Here is a 21,389-nt window from a genome sequence, read left to right as displayed (position 1 = left end):
ACACCTTTGGGGACAAAAAATGTATTCAATCTTTTAAAGACATTTAGTTTGTCTTTCTTAACATATGAATATATTGAGTCTAAAAGTACTGGAATATGCATATAAAATATCAACCATATGTACATTTTCAATTTTAGAACTCAAACTTCTCCCAGATTGCAAAAAAAGAAAGATCTTTAATCTATAATGGTAACTGGATGTTTGGTATATATTATAGCACTGGGAAGCAACATCTGTCTATCCCTTCCTCACATTTCCTCACTGCTGAGTTGAGCTGCAGTGTTTGTCATGCTGCAGTCACTAGAGGGAGCTGGTGTACTGTATATAGTACACACCTCCAGTATATTGTTTTAATTCACATTCACATGACAGCTTGCGCACTGAAATAGAGTGATAATCATTATGGCTGGATATCATTTAAAATTACGATACCAGTACCAATCCAAGTACCTTTAAAGTTATACAGATACCAATTGATTACTTCATTCGAAGCCTATCATGTGAATAGAAGCATTAAATTGCATATAATACCTCCACTCCTCCACATCTAAATGATTTGATTTTTTTGACACAAATTCATTGTGAAGGTCTTCAAATTATTAATATTTAATAAATAAAAAATCAAAATCATGTGGGTCACAGCATGCTTCACACACTTCCAAATCCATATATGTGTGTGTGTGCATTGACATATACTCTGGCAAAAAAAATCAATCAATAGTTATATTTTCTAGCTTTGGGTGCAAAAAGGATTGATTACAGGTATCTAAGTGCTCTCTGCTCGTAAACATGTTACAAACTGTATTTGATGAACACACTTGTTTAATTAGTGTGGAAACAAGTCTATTGCACTTCATGTTTTGTCTCTTCACCCAATTTCAAAGAGTAAAAAACCTCCAAACAAATATTTAAATGTTAACCTGAGTCTAAGAAATGAAATGTTAATAAAGTGTCACGTGTTTCTGTCACATCAGATTTAACTTCATTGTTAAAACAGCCGCCCCAGAGCCTTATGAGTGAGCAAACAACACTCCACTGTTCAGTCCCATCAGAAGAATCAGACATTAGTATGTTATTTACGTGCCTGTGTTTTCCTTGTCTCCCATGTGACTGACTCTAATGTGTTTTGTTACCTGTCATTCCTCACCTGTCCACCGGGTGCCCTCTGCATGCCCTCCTGCACTACACACCTGTTGCTGATTCCCTTGTCAGCGCCTCCTGCTGCCTCCCCAGCTGCACCTCATTACACTAATTACTCCTTGCCTGTATGGATGATCGGTTGTGGGATTACGAGACACCGAAAGCAGGGAAATGAAACTGCACCAGGGTCATCCAGGTCACGGTATATCTCATAAAAGTGCTAAAGTAAAAAAGGAACTCACTTTAGATTGTTGAAACTAAATAAAAGCATATGTGTGTTATATTAAACATCAGTGCATTAACCCACCTGCTAACCCCTAACCACAGCTGGAAGCACACATTGGTGGTGGGAAAGAAAATCAGGAGATGGAGGAGAACCTGGGAGAACATTACAGCTGCTGTGTTATAGGAATTGGAACTGAATTAATTTGCTTTACAGCCATATTTCATCCAGCCAAACTACGGTTGTTTTATGGCACAAAACAAGTAGAGAGTACTCGTCTTCCAGCACAAATGAGGCAGAGGCTGGCAGAAATGTTGTTGTTGTTGGAGAACAGAGGAGGAAATCAAATGGTAAAAATCAATTCTGGCAGAATTTACCCTTTTTAGAGACAGAACGTTATGATTGAAAAAGGGACTATCTTTACCCGCAGAGTCTTCCTATAGCTCACGTTTTACTTCCATTAATGTGCAACACGTGAGAGTGTATGGAGAGGTGGGCCAATCAGTCAGCTATAGAAGGTTTAAAATGATTGTTTGATTGCTATGACCTCTCCATACCATACATCCTTGACAGCTAAAAGCTATTTTCAGGCCTGGGGGTGAGGCGGGGGGCTTATGCTTGAGCACACATGCACAAAGACATAGCACAGAATGATAATTGAATGGCTTTGAATATGAAAAATCAACCACGTCAGACCTTTTTAAAATCATGTAGTAGCAACAACTGTGCTTTCTTCATATTCCTACATCTTATTTATAGGGTTCACATTTATGTATTAATTCAAATGTTTTGTTTTTGTTAGTATTTCTTCATATTTAATACATTTTATTTCTGAAATGTAATCATTTGATATAGGGTGGAGGTTTCTGGCACAACTTCACTTACTTTCAAGGTGCATGGAGAAGGGGGAAAATGTCAAAAAAAAAAAAAAGTCAAAGCTCCAGCAACACTTGTAGTACAAAACAACTTTATTAATAGACCAACGTGTTCAGCTTGCAGGCTTCACCAGCGTCATTATAAAACACATTATAAGCAGTATTTAAATAGGATATTTTAAAAAGCAGAAAACATTTAAAAAGGTTAAAAATATATATTTTTTAATCCCAATTATGTGTTTTTAGACATGTATCAGCCAATGGGTAATCTACCAGGGTGGGTTGGGTATATGGTCATGTGACTTCAGGCCAATCATTATCCCAGACAGGCAGGGAGGCAAGGCGAGTACCCAATGAATGACATCATATTTGGTCCATAAACCAGATAAATGCCTATATAGATGTGAAACTCAAGTTAATACAGAAGTGATTAAAATGTAATCTGTGTCTATTTGATATGCCATATTTGGTTTACCCATTAGAATACCCATTGGCTGATTCATCTGGATGCACATAATTGGTCTATTTTTTTTGGATACATGATTGATGCATCACATTTGTGTAAATTTCCCACTGGACCAATATTGGCTTCTAAACTAGTTGTGATGTCACAAATCAACTTTCCTTCAGTTGATGAATGAGAAAACAACTTTTAAGTATCCAACTCTCCTCATATATTATTTGTGCCATCCTGCACAGTAAAGCTCAAAACTTCAATTACAGGAACAAGTTTTAATTTGAGGGGTGCCATGAAACCATTTACACATGCTAACAATGTTATTTTCAAAATGTTTCAACATAGCCCATATATATTATTATCATTATTATTATATGTGATGCTTACATACATACTATACAGTGCTACAAATAGGTTACTGTAGCTGTTTAATGAATGGAACTTATCAGACACAAAATAGTCAGCACAGTGATCATAACTCAGTCACTCTCATGTGGTTGTTGAGACACTGTTGTGCATGTTGGGAACGGTGTTTTTCCAGCCGAAGCTCTCGTCCTCACACTCTTATTCTGCTTCTGAATGATCTGATTCATCACACATACAATAGTCATCGTCACAGGCTTCAGGCACGTCTTTATTTTTCAGAGTTCCTCTCATCCAAACTGTGTCAGGTACACTGCAGAGCTGGTGCTGCGCCATCATGTAATCCTGACAGTAAGCTAACACAAATACATTCCTTCTTCCTTTTGTGTTGGTTTGTTCTTTAGTGACATAACTGTGCTGCTGTGAAGCCAAATAATGAAGCACAACATTACCTTCTATAACCTCATACATACATACACACACACACACACACCAAATACACACCTCAGGTATCTACTGACCTTAAACTCTGTAGAGAAAACAACTTTGACACCATTTGAAGGATAAATTGAACAGAATTTTATAATGAATAAATGATGCTTATATACATTATATGAAATCCCCATCTGTATGTAGGTCTTCCTGCATCCATTTACAGTGGTTAAAAAAAACCTCTTAATCTCCAACTAATTCATGTTGTTTCTATTTCTCATATCAACACATTACCATCAATGGTCTGTTCACATTTATGAGGATTATCACTGAACTCATCTGGAACATTAGGTGATCAAATTAACGCTGATAAATGTCCCATTATCGGTGTGACGCATGGTACCTGTTGAATAGGACATAAAACACACTGTTCCATCAGTTGCTATGGTACCCTTCTCTGTCATTGTCAGTAGCAGGGAAATTTCGGACAAGCAATCAGACAGAACACGATGGACAATTCACATATTTTTCCCTTGCTTATGTATTCATTGGAAAAATAGACGGCTCAGTGTTTGTGCCATTCAGCTCGGTCCCAGTGGACTCTGTCACTCCCCCCCACCCCCTTACATAACTGTATCCCCTGCTGTATTATCTGTCAGATACTGGCCATGATTAGGAATCACACACACACACACACACACACACACACTGTTTGATACAGTTATTGCCGTTTCCTTGATCTTTAGCACAGTATCATAAATAATTCTCTAAATAAATGCTATCATTAAATGCCGTCATTAAAGCTTTTATTTAACTGCTGTCAATAATTAATTGTAGATTTTTTTTTTGTCACACACACATTTATTTGAATTAAAGACCAGAAACAGCTTTACATTTCCCTACAGAGATCATCATGTATACGTGGCTATATGTGCATTTCTTCCTCTTTTTCTTTTTTTTTTTACCTGTTCTCGTCTCCTACTCAGACACAACACAAGTCATTGACTTGGTCATAAATTGGCCAAAGGCTTAAGAGTCATTTACATTTATGACATGCTGTTAAAGCTGACTGGCAGATATTATGATTGGAGACAAGCTTTATTTTAGAGCAGGAGGTGTTTGCTGGGTTAGTTAGAGGAGCACTTCTCTAGCCTGAACATGACCATGGAGGTGAGAAGAGTGGCCTTCTTAGCTCTCTGTGTGCTGCTGGCGTGTGGATCATCTGATGCCAAAGGTAAAAGAAGACTAGTTAGTTCTTCCACTTCTTCTTCTGGATACTCTTTTTTTCCCCCATTTTCCTTTTACTTTTCTTTCCTATTACTTTCTTCATTTCAACTTGAAAGACTGGTCATCTCAGATCTGTGGTTTTGGATATCTTTCCTACATTTTATAATAAACTTCTACTTTGCTTTGGATACTAAACTTCTTCCCCTCTTTGAACCTTTTCAACTCCCCTCCAACTCCTTCAAACTCATTCGTACTTTGAACTAGTAACTTCACTCAAATGAATAATTTATTCATCCTTTGTACTTTATAATATTAGTTCATTTTGTTCATACCTTTTTATATTTTTTAGTGGTTATGGTTTTGGCCACTGTGTATTACACTTAATGAAGATATCACCCGCTGTACGAGTCACCTCATTAACTTACACTTTAAATGAATGCTTTCATCACTTCAACTCAGACTTCAACTGCTTTCACTCACCATTGATAACCGACACTTATTATACTCAACAGACAGTTCAGCTACTTTCAGAAATTACACTTAAATCACCATTTCAACTGCTTATAGTTCACACACAGACCGTCTAAGAGCCCCCACTTTAACTGATATTACAAATACCATAACCATTTACTTATTAACTGACATTTCAACTGCTTTCATCTTCCTCTTCTTCCTCTTTCTCTTTCTCTTCTGCTAACTGACAGTTCAACACCTTTCAAAGTTTAAGATGGATCTACTTCTGGCCTTATCAGGAGGCCATAGATGCATATGGGTCAGTGATAAATGAGGGATGGCAAGATGAGCAATTCAAAAATATCTTAAAAATAGTTTTAAAAGCAGCATCAGGTTTAAAATGTACATTCTGTATTTTTGTTGGTTTTATGTCATTTAAAATGACATTTACACCATTTAAAAAAAACAAAAGTAAGACTGATGTCAAATGGTGTAACCACAAAAGAATGATAAATTTGAAATATTACATCCACCTACCATCCATCTACTTATATAAATAATTACTTAATTTAAAAGAAAAGGTTCCTGATCTCCATGATTCTCCAGATTAAATGTCATATTTACAACAATTGTATTCCATTACCTTTAATATAAAAAAGTTATAATGTAAGATCATGCCAAACTAGTTGATATGATGTTTTAAAGAGAAAGTTATTCATATGTTTATTTTCACATTTTAACCTCTTTATATTTGACTAAACCACATGGACAAAAAATGTCATTGATCCATATAGCATTGCAGTGATATGAATGGGGGAACTCCAATTTTCAACTATAAACATCTGCTGTAGGCATCTACCATGAGACCACCATTGACCCCTTGCTTTACACCTTCAAAAAAACACCTTTTGGAAAAAAAAACTATTCTATCCAATAACCTCCAATGTTCATACCTGATATAGTCCAACTGTTTTCACTGCTTACACTGCAGCTGAAACCTCAACTTTCTGCATTTCTGTTTGAACTGCTGTTTGACCTTCTTGAACTCAACTCTGTCACTATTGAACAGATGTGGCTAAAGATGGAGCAGGTCATTGATTGCAGAGTTGGTGGTTCAATCACATCGAAGTTTCCGCTAGAAAGACAATGGACAGGCCAGAGCCTTGCATTGTGTGTGATGGAGTGAATGAGAGGCACATCATAAAGCACTTTGTCCATTAAGGAAGAAAATACGCTCTATACGTGCAGTTTACCATATCAAAGGTTTCAACTGCTACATGTCTGCAGCGAGCACACATACATCTCCTTTTCTTGATCCCTTTCTTCTCTTGCTTCCACACAAATGTTGGGTTTTTTCATTCACAGTGGTCTGAAAATGATGAGCTTGATACACGATCCTCACCTTTTTACCCTTCGGTTTCTCTGTGTGCTCTTTTGAAATTGTAATCATCTGTCATTTGAGACATACTTTCTCTTCTCACCTTGTGCTATGTTTCCGCTCTCATTTCAGCCTCCCCTTTCCTTTTCATCCTTAACAATCATTTACTTCCTCTGTACACTTCCTTTCCATTTGTTTTGTTAGGAGGCTTCCAAACTTGTCAAATCAGCACACTCGGTACTTGTCAAGTTGTGCAACTGGCTGCTATCGTTATTCACTGTGTATTAGTGGATTACTGTATCTACCGTGCCTGTTAACAGTGCAGAAATATCTACTGCTGGTAGATAAGAGAGAATGAGAGTGAGGTGTGACAGCTGTTGCTACAAACAAACATACTAGCACGCACATTCAAGTCCCCAAGGCCTGAACAAAGAGCAGTCCGTTGGGTTTTTAATTCTGCTGTAATTGATCTCTGCAGGATGCACAGAACGGCTCTTCATCTGTCACATGCTAGTTTAAAGTTTGTTCAAAGCAAAAAAGTTAGAGCAGAACTGTGGTGTGTGATTCCCAAAAAGCACACATTGTGCTTCAATCTGTAGCTTTTTTCCTGCAGTTGCTCATCATCTGACACTTTTCCCTAAAGTAGCTTTCCACTGATCTGACTATAATACTCTATAATTTATACTATAATTTTATACCAGTGTTACAAATATTTCTGTCTGATCTGTGTGTTTGAGTGCAGTTGAGGAGGAGAACCCAGAGTTCTGGAGGTCACAGGCCAGGAAGACTTTACAATCAGCGTTGGATAGGAAGCTGAACACCAATGTGGCCAAGAACATCCTCTTCTTCCTTGGAGATGGTAGGTTTCACAGCATGGTCATTTCCTCACAGTAATAACACTGTACAATCTTTCCTGGCTCAATTGGTAAGATGAGCAGAATCAGGAGTTACAGTCTGACCCACTTTTTAGAATAATTTTGGCACTTCTCTCCCCTGTTTCCTGTCTCAGTTTCACCAACGCAAACAAAGAAAACAAGATGTGGCTGTGTACAGCAAATGAACGAAAAATAAAGACTTTGATCTTTACAGCAGGAGCACAATACATAGAGAGATTTCAATTATAACCGAGGAAATTATGACTGGTATGAGGACGGTATGAATGTAAAATCTGTGTGTGTGTGTGTGTGTGTGTGTGTGTGTGTGTGTGTGTGCATTAGGTATGGGAATCACAACCTACACAGCAGCTCGTGTCCTCAAGGGACAGCTGCAGAACAAGACAGGAGAGGAGACAGTGATGACCATGGACACCTTCCCCCATGTGGGCTTGGCTAAGGTACACACACACACACACACACACACACACACACACACACACACACACACATACAACCACATACAACCACATACACAATCATTAAATTAAATTAATGGACAGATTTACATATGCCTGCATGAATGCACAAACAAAAACATGTAAATGCCTTGCTGATGCATTCATCCATTACAATAATCCAAGAAAACACCCTTTTGCATGTTTGCTCTGCCAACGACTTACTACTACTCATATAGTGAAGGAATTGTTTTATTTATGTAGCCAAAAATTACAATTTTGTCTTAGAGGGGTTTACGTCTTTAGAGCGCCAGTTAAATATGAAAGTAATCAGTCATGTCGTCGTGCATCTGCTGTTTGAGAGGTGTAACTTCATGTAACTCATATAAAATCATATGCATTATACAGTATATGCAGTTCTGCTTGGATAACTTAACTTTTGCTATTACACCACAAAAAAAGTAAATTACAAAATAGAACCTCAAACAGTGTGTAGTCTGTAGCTATAGTCTTTATATTACTCTCCAGCAGGCACGTGCACACATAGGGCCCTAGGGGTGCTTGAGCCCCTGCCCTTTTTGCCTCGTACTAAAAAAGTGCCCGCTCTCTCTCTCTCTCTGTGTGTGTTTGTTTGTTTTAAATAACATTAATAAATTCCTGTTAGGGATGTAAAAAAAACAGCGTTACAAAAACTCCACGATATTCTACTGTACCCATTTCTTGTAATACGGGGTTGTTGTGTGAGTTGAGCCTGCTGCTTCTCTGTCCGTTGCGGCTCCGCTCTGTCACAGAGCCGCCAGAGAGAGAGAGAGAGAGAGAGAGAGAGAGAGAGAGAGAGAGAGAGAGAGAGAGAGATGCTCCATGGATAACTGAGGAGACTTGACAGTGGAGCAACTTGAACCTGTGAGTTAGGGTCTAACTAGTCTCCGTCCACTTATTCAACGTGCTTAAATATGGGTAATATTTCAGAAAAAACGCTCTATTTTAGTCAATGTGTCAGCTTCTTTTTTCGCCGGACGTGGGAGCACGGCGCAATCACACAGAGCAGATCGTGCGGGACAGGAAATTGTATACAAAATACAAAATAAAACACCGGGTTAATTTTCAAAATAAAATGCAGCGTGTTGACGGCGGATCATATTTTCCTCACTACAGGTCTGAAGTACAGGTCCGAGGTTTAGATATAAAGTTTATTTTGACTTTGCTACTAACGTGTGGAATAACAAAATAATAATAATAATAATGATAATAATGTAGTAATTTCAGCATTCTGGGGATATAAGCTGTATTATTACTCATGTTGATAATAATTTGTTGACACAAAATAAATGGCAATTGCGTATCACTTTCACCTACAGGACACACAGCTAAGTAGTTAGCTTTCTATTAGCACTTTATTTTTTAATTTCCATATTGTGTAAAAAAAAAATTCTGCACGCACATGCTGCCCTTTTCTGACTTTGAGCCCCTGCCTCTCTATAATCATGTGCACGTCCCTGCTCTCCAGTCATTTATTACCATTTCCAGACATTAAAACCTTTCTACCACGCAGTTCAACCCTTTTTCAAATCTTCACTCCTTCTGTACTGCTGTTCTCTGCCTCTATACATATTTTTTTCCCACCCAGTGTTCATTAAAGTTTAAGCACATTTTGTCCAACTGCATATTTTATTAAAGGTTCATTCTGTGTGTGTGCGTGTGCTGTGCAGACCTACAGTGTAGACTTCCAGATTCCAGACAGTGCAGCCACAGCTACTGCTTATCTGTGTGGAGTGAAAACCAACCTGAACACTGTCGGAGTCAGCGCAGCAGCTCGCAACGGTGCCTGCAAGACTCAGAAGGGCAACGAGGTCACGTCCATCCTGAAGTGGGCCAAAGATGCTGGTAAGACCATCACAGGATGACGTAATAGAGTAAACACACGCAGTATACATTTAGATAATTTCTCCATTAAAGACTGGAGAAACGAAAAAAACATAATTGCTGTTTATGTTTTTTTCTTTTCAGACCCCTTTCACATTTTCAGTGTGTACTGTTTGAAATCATACATCATCATTATGTAGCACTTCAACAAAGTAGCAGGAGATTTACTTACACTTTCTCTGACACTTCAACTGCTTTTACTCATTACATGTCAACTAACCTGAACAGATTTTCACAGCTTCACAGGAGGAGTTATAGATGTCAACACACACATTGATAAGCACAAATAAATGACCATACATCTTCTACAACAACAATCATAGAGTGTGAATTGTTTACATATTGCTTATAGAAGCAGTGAGGTTTTAATAAAAGGTTGCTTTCAGTTTAAATTGATGATTTAAAGGTGAGTCTGGGTTGCTGAAACAGTCACTGTGATCAATATTTTACCCAGACTCCAGGGAGAAAACTAATCCATTAATTCATTGTTTGTCCAGTTACCCCATTATGCTAAATGCCAAACTTAAAAAATCCAGTTAAAAAGATTAACTAATGCATCACCTATTATGCCAACAAAAGTGGTGATTTTCTGCAAATGTAAACAGACTCATGAAAACATATAGCTACTAATACTGGCATGACTTGCAATCCTGAAGGAATTATAATGCAGGGTGTCTTCAGGCGGTGCTGTGTTTGAAGCAACAAATTGGATTTTGTGTCTCTTTGTCAAGGAGGAGGCAGATACCTGACACAGCCCTGCCGTGTCACACTTTAGTTCTGGCTCCTGACAAAAGAAAATCCCTCAGGTCTTATACAGCCTCAGCACAACCCGATTTTACAGCTGAGTGCTCTGCTGTGAGCCGCAGTGCCCTGTCAGAGTGGTATTACCGGGCCACCGGGGAGCCCAGAGGAACAGCAGCCTGCGGCCACAGGTTACTCTGCAGGATAATGTGCTGCACAGGGAAGCACCTTGACTCTTATCATGTTCCCGTGTTATCAACAGCCATAAATATCTCATAACACACACAGTGTCAAGGCCCTGACCCCAGCAAACCACTTCAGGCTGACGTACACAATTAGCTTTTGTCATCTTTAATCAGAGGACAACCTTTATATACTTCCTTAAAACCACATTTTAGAAATGTTTCTCGTACAAAAGTGCTTGAAGGGGTTTAGACACACCTTTTATTTTGCTGTAAAGGAACATTTAAACAATGTGTTCCTAATCTGGGGACCCACTGAGAGATCACAGGGTAAATCTGAGGTTTTGCAAGATGAATAATTAGATTTAAAAGAAGTAGAAAAACATTTCTGTTTCGCAAAAATATGACATTTCTTAAATCTTTGCTTTTTAAAATCATGAATAAATTGAGAGTTTTACTTCTTCGGAGACTAAAAACTATTCAAATGAAATTTCTCTCCTTTGTTGAACTGCTCACAGCTCAAAAACCTATGCAACCTCTGAAGAGAGGTTACCCATAAACATTACTATAAATGGTCACACGCCAAAACCAGTAATTTAAGCTCTTCATCTGTGCTGATGACACTATTCATTGTCAAGCATTGTTCAAACTCATGTCTTTATCCTAAATTCTTGATAACATCCCTGGGTTTCTTAAGATACCAAATATATGTATAATGTGAAACTGATGTAATGTTGCTGCCACCAGAATATGGCAGACAAATTACATACTGTATATTTGCAGGAAAATGAGTTAGAAAAAAGTTTGCTGGCTTTAAAAAGGAATTGAAGGGCCTCAAGGTGATTAAAAGGACAATAAGTCTATTTACTAACTCATACCACAACATCATTATCATATACAGTATCTACAGGGGGTTTAGAAAGTTGTTGATTAATGACCCAACCATCGCCTGGCCAGCTGCTCAGACTTTTAACTTAAGCCTTACATTACATCTGTACATTAAGCTTGAAAACTTTGTATCTTTCAGGCAAGTCTGTTGGCATTGTCACAACCACACGGGTGCAACATGCCACCCCAGCAACCACCTACGCCCACAGTGCCAGCAGGAAGTGGTACAGTGACGCTGACTTGCCCGCTGGCGCCAAGAGGGACGGCTGCACTGACATCTCCTCTCAGCTCCTCAATAACACAGACATAGATGTAAGATTCTCCATTACCCATTAACCCTAACCCTAACCCTAAGTCTAACCCCCTAACCCTAACCCTAACCCCATATTGTTCTAATGTTTAATGCTATTTTAATTATATTCTGTTAAAATGTCTATGTTTGTTTGTGTGTGTGTTTCCAGGTGATCATTGGTGGTGGTAGAAAGTACATGACCCCAAAGGGCACCAAGGACCCAGAATACCCCCTGGACTATGCCTCTAGGGGCAAAAGACAAGACGGGCGCAACCTCATCAATGAATGGCAGAAGATGAAAATGGGAAAGGTAACACTTCTGTTCAACCAGGCTCAGTGACCTAGACAGCTGTCTGATTTATAGCAACAGCTTCAGGGAGGAATCTCAGACCAAAAGAAGCCTGCAAATAATGGAAGGCAGCCGGGTGTGAAATCAGAACCCAACCAAGTGCTTTTTAATGTAATTGTGACTAATACAACGGAAAACAAACACTGATACCATGAGAAACAGACGACTTTATTCAGCCTCTCCCTCCCTTGATCAGTGGAGTATAGGATGGAACACAGTTTGAACCACCCAGTCTCCTAGAAAATGATGTTTATATATCACTGAATTGTTTGTGTCATGCTTCAAGCTACTTCTGAATTTTTTTATATTGAACCAAGAACAAGTTATTTCCCTAATCTCAAACAAGTTCTGCCAGTGTCAAATCATAACTATAAAAAGTTTGATAATGTTTTCGGCTATGTAGTGGTATGAGTGGAAATTGTACTTCAAGATTGAACGTTTTTCCAACTTCATTAACATTTCTTTATTATGCTGTCTCTAAAAGTAATTGGGCCACCGTCACATTTCCTGAACCAAAAGTATTTGCTGTTGATTATTACACATCTTACAATCCAGTTGGACACATTATCAGTAACGTAACGCAGGGTCATGAGGTGTTTTGGGTCTTTCCACAATAATACATCCTCACCAAGGCAACACAGCCAGGGTTGATCAGGCCCTAGTATACAGTCCATAGACGCCACTCTTGATCCAAAGCCATCTTGATGCCCTCTACCCTCTATGCAGCCTCAGTGGTGATTTTTACCATGTAGCCATGTAGTTGCTAAGGAGCTTGAGGTTCCTATAGAAAGATTGGCCAGCAAAGCCTCTGCAGTCCACCTCAGTAGGGATGCATTGTGCCCACCATCCTTCTGGTACCAGCTCCTTATACTTGACCCTCTTCCTTTCGGAGGCGTCCTCCATCCGGTCTTCCTAGGGAAGAGTCAGATGCAATTTATCAGTGTATCATTTGTAGGACACATGATTTACTTTAAATGCCTGTCTTTTTTTTACTTGGTAGCTTGAAAGAAAAAGAAAAAAAAAAAGTTAATTTTCTTGATTGTTTTTTTTTATTACAGCATATAAAATGACAGAGTCCTTGGAATTCTGTTGTGTTTCTTCTATTAAATACAGTCTGACCTTGGAAAGTACTTTATTGTTTAATGATTACAGATGATGAAATTATTATATTAACGTGTTCATGATGATGTCATGGCTGTCCTTTAAAGACTAACTACATACAGAGTAAGAGCTCCGCTTCTGCTGCCATTTACTGCAAACTACACATGTGCAGTCATTTTTAATGTGTAGAGACAACTACCAAACAGTTCAAGTGACTGATTGTTATGATAACGTGTTTGTTTGTTTTATGACTTTATGACACTATCTGAGGACATTTACAACAGATAAGGAGGTGCTGAGTGAAGTACATTAGTGCTTCCTGGAAATGACAAATGGTTACTTAATTATATGTGCAAAATGTTAGAAAAGTCACTGCTACATTGGTTTCACTTGCTACCAAAGTGAAGTGTCTTTACATGCTTGATAAGTGAGCTGTCACTAATAAGATTTTATGCTTTAGCATTCTTAATAATTAACAGACTTTATAGACATTTTAGGCACATATATAATATACCAATACAATAACCTGAAACAGTGGCAATTGCTTATATAGTGTAAACTTACCTGTGTAATTTTGATATCAGTGTATAATTTGACAATTACCTAATACAGATTTTTTTTAAATGCTACACTTTAATTCCCAGCTTGTAAACAAACAGTATAGGACAGAATATGACTCATGCATATGCAGCACAGAAAAGCTTGTTCAGTTCACAACAAACACAAAGACTTTTACTATCTTCCTCCTACTCAGTGTGTGAATGTTGTTGTTCTGTATGTCACACAGGTAGCCCACTATGTATGGAATAAAACTGATTTTGACGCTGTTGACCCTGAAAAGACGGACTACCTCATGGGTGAGGTTTTTTTAAATTATATTTCTATTTTCCCCTCTCATGTTTGTCAGTAGAGCAGCATTCCCATCACATACCATAAATACGCTTGTGGTGTCCTTGGTTCATTCTCCAGCTTATTTTTTTCATCTTGTATAACTCATGTGAGTCTTGAATACATGACTCATCTTTATTTGAAACTACTGTATCTGACCTACATTATGTTTTCAAGGTGTAACAACATTCCTGGTGTGATTCTTCTATGTAATCTTTTGGCCAGGTTTGTTTACTATAACAGGACATCAATGTTCAACTGTAATTTTAATGTCATTGTGATTATTGTATTGATAGTATAGTAAGGTGTGTAAGCTGTAACCTTCAGTGTATGAATTCCTTTTTGAGCAGTATCCGCTTCTAATGTGCTCATGGTATTGTTAATACAGTGTAATGACAATTGCTGGAATCAAATGTATTTACAGTCAAGTTAATTATTGTAGTGTCAAATTTAATGGACAGGTAACCAACTTCTCATTGAACTCTCAGCAAAAAAAAGTGAATCAAATGTGTTACCCAAAATGTTTTTTTTCTTTTTCTTTTTTTTTTTTTTTACATTTTTACCTTTTCATAGCAGAGAAACCACAAGTAATAACATACAGCACCTTTACAGTGAGCCACGCAAATGAGCTAGCATGGCAGCAGAACCCTAGAGCTAACGTATTTACGTTAACAACACCTGTTGTAAACTGTTATAAGAGCTGTCCATTCCATATAGTTGTCTAATATCTGATACAAATATGGTCTTACTTAAGCAGATATGTTTTGACTCATTATCTAAAACTGCACTATTTTATGATTAGCATTAGCAGTATCATTGTCTTACGAGCTTATAAAGTTGCATTAGCAAATAGCTACCTTATTACACTTCTAGCAGATGTGAATCAACTTCAACATTCATTTCAAGTGTTGCTAAATCTAATTAACTAATTAACTTTCCTTTTAGCTCTTAACCAACTCTGAAGGGAAATATCGGACTAGTTAGCTGCTGAATGCTAATCGAATTCTCACCAACTACAGACACTAACTTTGTCTGTCTGCAGGTAGTGTTCAGCTGGTTTATCAGTGCTTTTTCACTGGAAACAAGATTAATGTGACCAGTAAGACCGCACCAAAAGAGAAAATCTGCTTGCTGTAAAAAAACAAAAACAACAACAACAACAACAACAAAAAACTGAATAATGACCTGAAAAGAAGCTCTGCAGAGCTGAGACGAACTGCTGCATATATTCTCTGTGGGTGTGTGACCTCTTTCACATCACACGTAGATATCTGATCCACTGTTAATATGAAATATTGATTAGTGCCGTGCAGCTTTAAACGAATATGATAAGAGTTGGGAAGGGAAAAAAGATAGAAAAGTATGCCTGGAGTCATTTTAGTTTCCTGTCTCCATTACATTTGATTGCATGTCACAGGCCAATCTGTATTCCTTATCCAAAAAATCAGGCTGCAACAGGGAACATTGGAGTTCAGCAGCTACAAGTCACAGTAAAATATAACAGATGGGTGAGAAAGGAAAAATCTAATTAAATGAGATATGAGATAAGTAACAAACATTTTAGCGGAGTATTGAAGCTGTTTTGGATGGTGGAACAACACCTTTAGACACCATATTTTTGGTTTTTCCATTAATTCGTCACCATCTGTATCTATTGATTTCAATAATGTTTGAAGCACTTCAGTACCCTGAAAGGATGCAGGGTGTCAGTGAACTCAGTATCTATGCCATGCTGCATGATGGGGAGGATATTGACACATCATGCTTTTTCTAGGCTGTTCGCTCACTTTGATGATTTAGAAACTTTGGGTTCTGCCCTCACATTGCGATTATTCACTTCCTGTGAGCTGAAAATAGAGGGAAGAGGAGGAGGATAGGATTTCTCTGCTGTGGCCCCACTGGCTGAACATACTGTATTTTTACACAAAACCATTGCATAGTTTAATTCGGTCTTCTTCTCTTTTTCCCTCAGCTCTGTTTGAACCTGGTGATCTGCGCTTTGAAACAGAGAGGGACCCAAAAATGGACCCGTCCATCGTCGAGACCACAGAAAAAGCCATCCGCATCCTCCAGAAAAACCCTAAAGGCTTCTTCCTTTTAGTGGAGGGTGAGGACAAGAGCTTCATCCACCTTCCACACACTCCCTGTCTCTTAATCTGTTAATCAAAGGTTGGATAACGGAAGCCCCAGAGAGGTGACGCTTCTGCTAAAAATAGGGAAAAGCATGTGGTTGGTCCAGGTGGATCAATTGAATTATTGATCCTGTAATAATAACAAAGAGAGTCCTGGTGGCAATTAAACAACAACATAGTGATAATTGATGTTGTTTTCTCAAATATTGATTTGTTTGCATTTATATAACAGTAACTTCAGCACTGATATCGAGTTAGTTTGATGTGCTCCTCGAGGTATACACTGTAGCGACAACCTCCATAATACATGGTGTTAGAGAACAGTGTGTACCTGCAGTGGATACAGTGACTTGACATTGATTCTGCATACAGCTCAATGAGTTTGCCGCAGTGTGTGCTAGCGGATAGTGGCTGGCTGACGTGTTTCTGTTCCACACGGCTGGCTCACCGGCCTCCTCATCCATCTCTTCTTTAATCTGAGGCACCCGCCTGGGGACTCCATGGTGCTACTGAGTGTCTTCACAACGGCTTTAAAATAACAGGCAAACGTATAAATAGAAGCAGGCATATGGCGCACCCCATCACTGACAGCTCACCGTGACCACAACGTATTAACCGGAGTCTACTTCACTTTCCAATATGGCTATAGTGGAGGGGACAGGATCAGGAAAAATAGGCTCAATTTTAAAAAAGAAGAGCTTGATCTCCCAACAAGAAGGTGCTCCAAAATTAAACTTTGATTCACTGCTGGGGAAAGTGTGTCCCCTCTCCCAAATTATGTTTTACTCCAGTTATGTGAAATAAGTTGTGTGCTTAACTCTAACAATGTAAAGGCATGTCACATTTACTGTGTATATGCATATGAATACATATGAATGCAAGATAGCTCGTATAAATTTCAGTTCACTATAGATATTACCTCTAAGAGCTCTTTTTAAGTATTTTGGGCAAGTCTGAAGTCATAATAGAGACAAGTTCTGCTTAAGTCTTAAGTCATTCAAGACAAGTCAGACTCAAGAGTCAAATCTGATATTGATAAGTCTAATTTAAGTGTCAGTGAGACAAGTAAGAGTTAAGTCCAAAATAGTCTGGGACAATTACCCATCAAGTCATTTAAGAAAATTCCAAGTCATGTCTAAAGTCACTTGGTTCACAGGAGTCAAATCCAAATCATTCTTAATTATTCATTTTTGTCCATGGAGTCCAAGCCTCACATGTTCTCACCTTCAAATAACATACAGCTCTGCTCCTTTTACTGTGCATCATATACCACACATGAATCACATGATGATGATGTTTTCTCTGACATTTTTAAAAATGTTTTAACTCATTGAAATCTGCCTAATTGAATAAGTAAAATCTGAAAATTGGACGTCAGTTTAAATAAACTTTTTTTAATTTTTGAGGAAAAGAATCAACCAGTCCTCTCCATCACTTTAATGATCAAAATAGTACCAGGATCTAATGTCTTCATCATCTTTCCTCTTTAAAACCTCACTTTCTCTGTGTTCAGGTGGCCGTATTGACCAGGCTCACCATGACGGCCGGGCGTACATGGCGCTCCACGAGGCGGTTGCTTTTGACTACGCCATTGCCAAGGGCCTGGAACTCACCAAAGAGGAGGAAACTCTCACCGTAGTCATGGCTGACCACTCCCACCCTTTTACCTGGAATGGATACCCATTCCGAGGGCAGAGCATTCTTGGTAATTATAAACTGACTTTCTGTATTGGTTATTCCCTTAAACTGTTGTTAAACTGTGATGCAGGGACTTATCTTCTGTATAAAGCTAATAGTAAGGGTTAATTTGCCACTATTGGAGAGAGGAGAAATCTTCCACCTTTCTTCCATCAAGCCTTTGCTCTACACCTCCCAACCCCTCACCCATGTGTTTGTACCCCATGACAATAGACACCTAAGGCAGCATTTTGTATTTGCTGTGTGTGTTTTTGTGTGTGTGATGCCTCTCTGAGCATTGCCTGCTTCCTCTCAGCTTCAGTGCACCTCTGCCACCAGCAGCTTGACATTTCCTCTCCTTTCTCTCCCCTGCAATTACAGCCCGGGTAAACACATACAGCCGGCAGCGTTTCTCTCCCTTGCCTTCCTATATATACCAGTCCCTCATGCTCTCTCCCCTGTCTCTCTACTTTGTACTTGTCTTTAGCCATTGACATTATTCTCTCCAAGTTCTCCTCGATCTATCAGTCTTTCATTAAGTCTCTCCGTCTTTCGTTAATCTCCCTTTGGAGCATCTCTTTATCGACTTTACCTACTCCTTCCCTCTGTTCCTTCAACTCTTTGTCTCCTCTCCATCACCGTTCTCTCTCCTTTTGCCTGGAGGTTTAACACATGTGATGAACCTACCACATTCGAATAGACAAAAGATATTATCATGGGTTCAACTCTATCTTACAGGGAAACTTCAAAAGGTTAATGGAATGCTCTCTAGTCCAGAACTTGTGGGGTCCCTCAGGGGATAGTCCTAGAGACATTGTTCTTTTTATTCTACATTAATGGGCTTGTTGAAAAAAAGGGAGTGAAATGGATTGTATCAATGTTTGAAGGCTTCATAGTGTTGAAGTCTCAATTAGTGCACTACTACTGTACTACCAGTCTAGTAGTACAGTAGTACAGCATGTCTCCTTGCAATGCTGACTGGGATGGAAAAGCTGGATGGTAAATTGCGCACAATAGCTACAGTATCATTATAATTCATGTTTCCAAGCATAAAAAATGTATCTGCCTTTGTTGTATTGAGGCTGGAAAAAAACATCTTAAAACAAATTTAAAATTCTAAACTAAAAGGAAACGGAGGAAAATGTGTTTCTTCAAACTGATTTTATAGTGAGGTGGGCAACTTTTCCATTGAGAACTGCTTATTTTCCTAAATTTAAACAAAAAACTTTTCCACTCTGCCCTCAATACAGTCCTAAGAAACACAGTCATAGTCCTTATTTTTTTAGGCATGGAAAAATATCACATTTAACCCACAAATATATCGTCATCCTCCTTCAGATACCTCTATTGATTGAATACTTGTGTAATGTTGTGCTGCTCCCACCCCACCCAACCCTATCCTTATTTACCCTCTTCCTCTTCCTCCTCCTCCTCCTCCTCCCAGTGGTGCAGCAGTGATTAATGTGCTTGTGAAACTCTGAGCTCTTCATCAACGGGGAGACTCGCCAGGCTAATGGCTAATCTGGAGAGAAACACTGAGATACACAACAAACTCCAGACCTCCTACAGCACCCTAGGGATGCAAACCCTTTCTGTGTGTGTGTGTGTGTATGTGCTTGTGTTTAGCACTTTGAGGCAGAGAGGAGAAACAGAAAAAACGAGAAAGATAAATCAAAGATAATGTAGTTGGTTTTTCTGTATGTTCCAGGTAAATCTCCGCTGTGGGGTCAAGACATGCTGCCTTACACCACCCTTATGTACGGAAACGGACCTGGACACAAACTCATCAACGGCAAGCGCCCTGACATCCGTGATGTGGACACCAGTAAGACACGCTCAGTGCTCACCAGTTACAACACTCCTCAGACCTCAAATATCATGCTTCAGCCTCATTATTTACTTTATTTTAAGTGTTTTTAAGGACAAAAAAGCTGAAAATGTCTGTGTTTAATACAGTATAACCTTTCCTTATAGTACAATCATGTGTGCTCTCTCTTTCTCTGGCTTTTTTAATTTATTTATTTAATTTGCATCAATGTCTATATAAACCAGGAAAGAAAATTACATCCATGGATAATAAGTAAATAAAGATCAGTAGATTGGAGGTTTGTTGATCAAGTAATAAATGTGAACTGTGAGCAGTGTATTAAAACTGCTCCTCTTCATCCTCAACCCTACATGGATAATTAAAATTTCAGCTCATTAGCATTAGCAATAAATATACAGTCACGCTCCATGTAAAGTTGTCATAATTGATTTTTTTAGCCACTTGGGGGCAGTGTAATAATGACATATCACCTTTTTAAGCTTATTTACACATTCAGCAGACGTTAGCATTACTTTAGAGTTGTGCTTCTGGCCACCTGACAATTAAAGTCCAATATTGAGTGGTGAGAGTGAACCACAACAGTAAAGTTTGGGGCTGAAATAACCAAAACAATGAGCTGAAAGAGACTACAATGCTCCTCAGAGTCCTCACTATGAGCGACTGCTTTCACATGCATAATTTGATCTGTTATATAAAATATAAAAATAGGGATTATAGCAGCTTTAAAATGCAGTTCTAATGTATGTTGAGTGTACAAAAATGTATGTATCTATATCTTCTTTCCAGAAACTAAAGACTACGTCCAGTACGCTGCAGTGCCCACAGAGTCGGCCACCCACAGCGGAGAGGATGTGGCAGTGCTTGCCCGTGGACCTATGGCCCACTTGTTCCAGGGCGTTAACGAGCAGAACTACGTCGCCCATGCCATGGGTTATGCTGCATGCGTGGGCGCAGACCTGAGGCACTGCAAGGGGCAAACCTCACCAGATTTAGAGTCTACCACCTTGACCAATGATAGGAATGGTGCTGGGGGAGTTCGTGGCTCATCAGTGTTGCTCAGTAGCCTCCTCACTGCACTGCTGGCACTTAAAGTTCTGATGTAAGAGTCCTATTGATCTCAATCCACTTGCAACATCAGGGAGGTCAGAGGTCAGGGTTATAGGAGGAGGAGTGGGCAGGGATTCAGTAACTCAAGAGCACTTCAGTGGGAGAGATGTGTGCAACTGCAGCATCTTGAACCTGGGTTACCTGGGTTACCTTGTCACTAGCAGAACATCTTGTTAAGACAGAGAAGGATGTTGTTAGTAGTAGTTTCTTGGTGTCATAAAGGCAGAAACAAGTCTGAAAGTGAAAGTCTTGCATCAAAACTCTGTGATGAAGGAAAATGGGCTCCAACCAAAGGATTTAAGCACTTGAATGTAAATTAATCTTCTTCTCACTTTGACAGTTTATTGAATCCCTGTTTCAAACCAATAAAGCAGTCTTTGGATCAAGTTGATTTATTTAATGG

At 38.8% G+C, this 21,389-nt stretch overlaps 1 protein-coding gene across 1 annotated transcript; it reads left to right on the top strand.

The window, feature by feature from the left end:
• Nucleotides 1-4,654: 4,654 nt before the first annotated feature.
• alp3 (alkaline phosphatase 3) lies at nucleotides 4,655-20,982 on the top strand. The gene is made up of 11 exons (XM_053320727.1): nucleotides 4,655-4,742; nucleotides 7,291-7,407; nucleotides 7,766-7,881; nucleotides 9,588-9,762; nucleotides 11,752-11,924; nucleotides 12,074-12,214; nucleotides 14,142-14,211; nucleotides 16,215-16,349; nucleotides 17,888-18,079; nucleotides 19,760-19,876; nucleotides 20,666-20,982. Exons 1-11 carry the CDS (start codon nucleotides 4,655-4,657, stop codon nucleotides 20,980-20,982), a joined length of 1,641 nt encoding a protein of 546 aa, XP_053176702.1.
• Nucleotides 20,983-21,389: the final 407 nt, after the last annotated feature.

The sequence above is a fragment of the Scomber japonicus genome, chromosome 6 (assembly GCF_027409825.1).
Source record: "Scomber japonicus isolate fScoJap1 chromosome 6, fScoJap1.pri, whole genome shotgun sequence".
Classification (NCBI taxonomy): domain Eukaryota; kingdom Metazoa; phylum Chordata; class Actinopteri; order Scombriformes; family Scombridae; genus Scomber; species Scomber japonicus.
The sequence above is the reverse complement of the archived record's forward strand: the minus strand, read 5'-3'. Positions and strand labels throughout refer to the sequence as shown.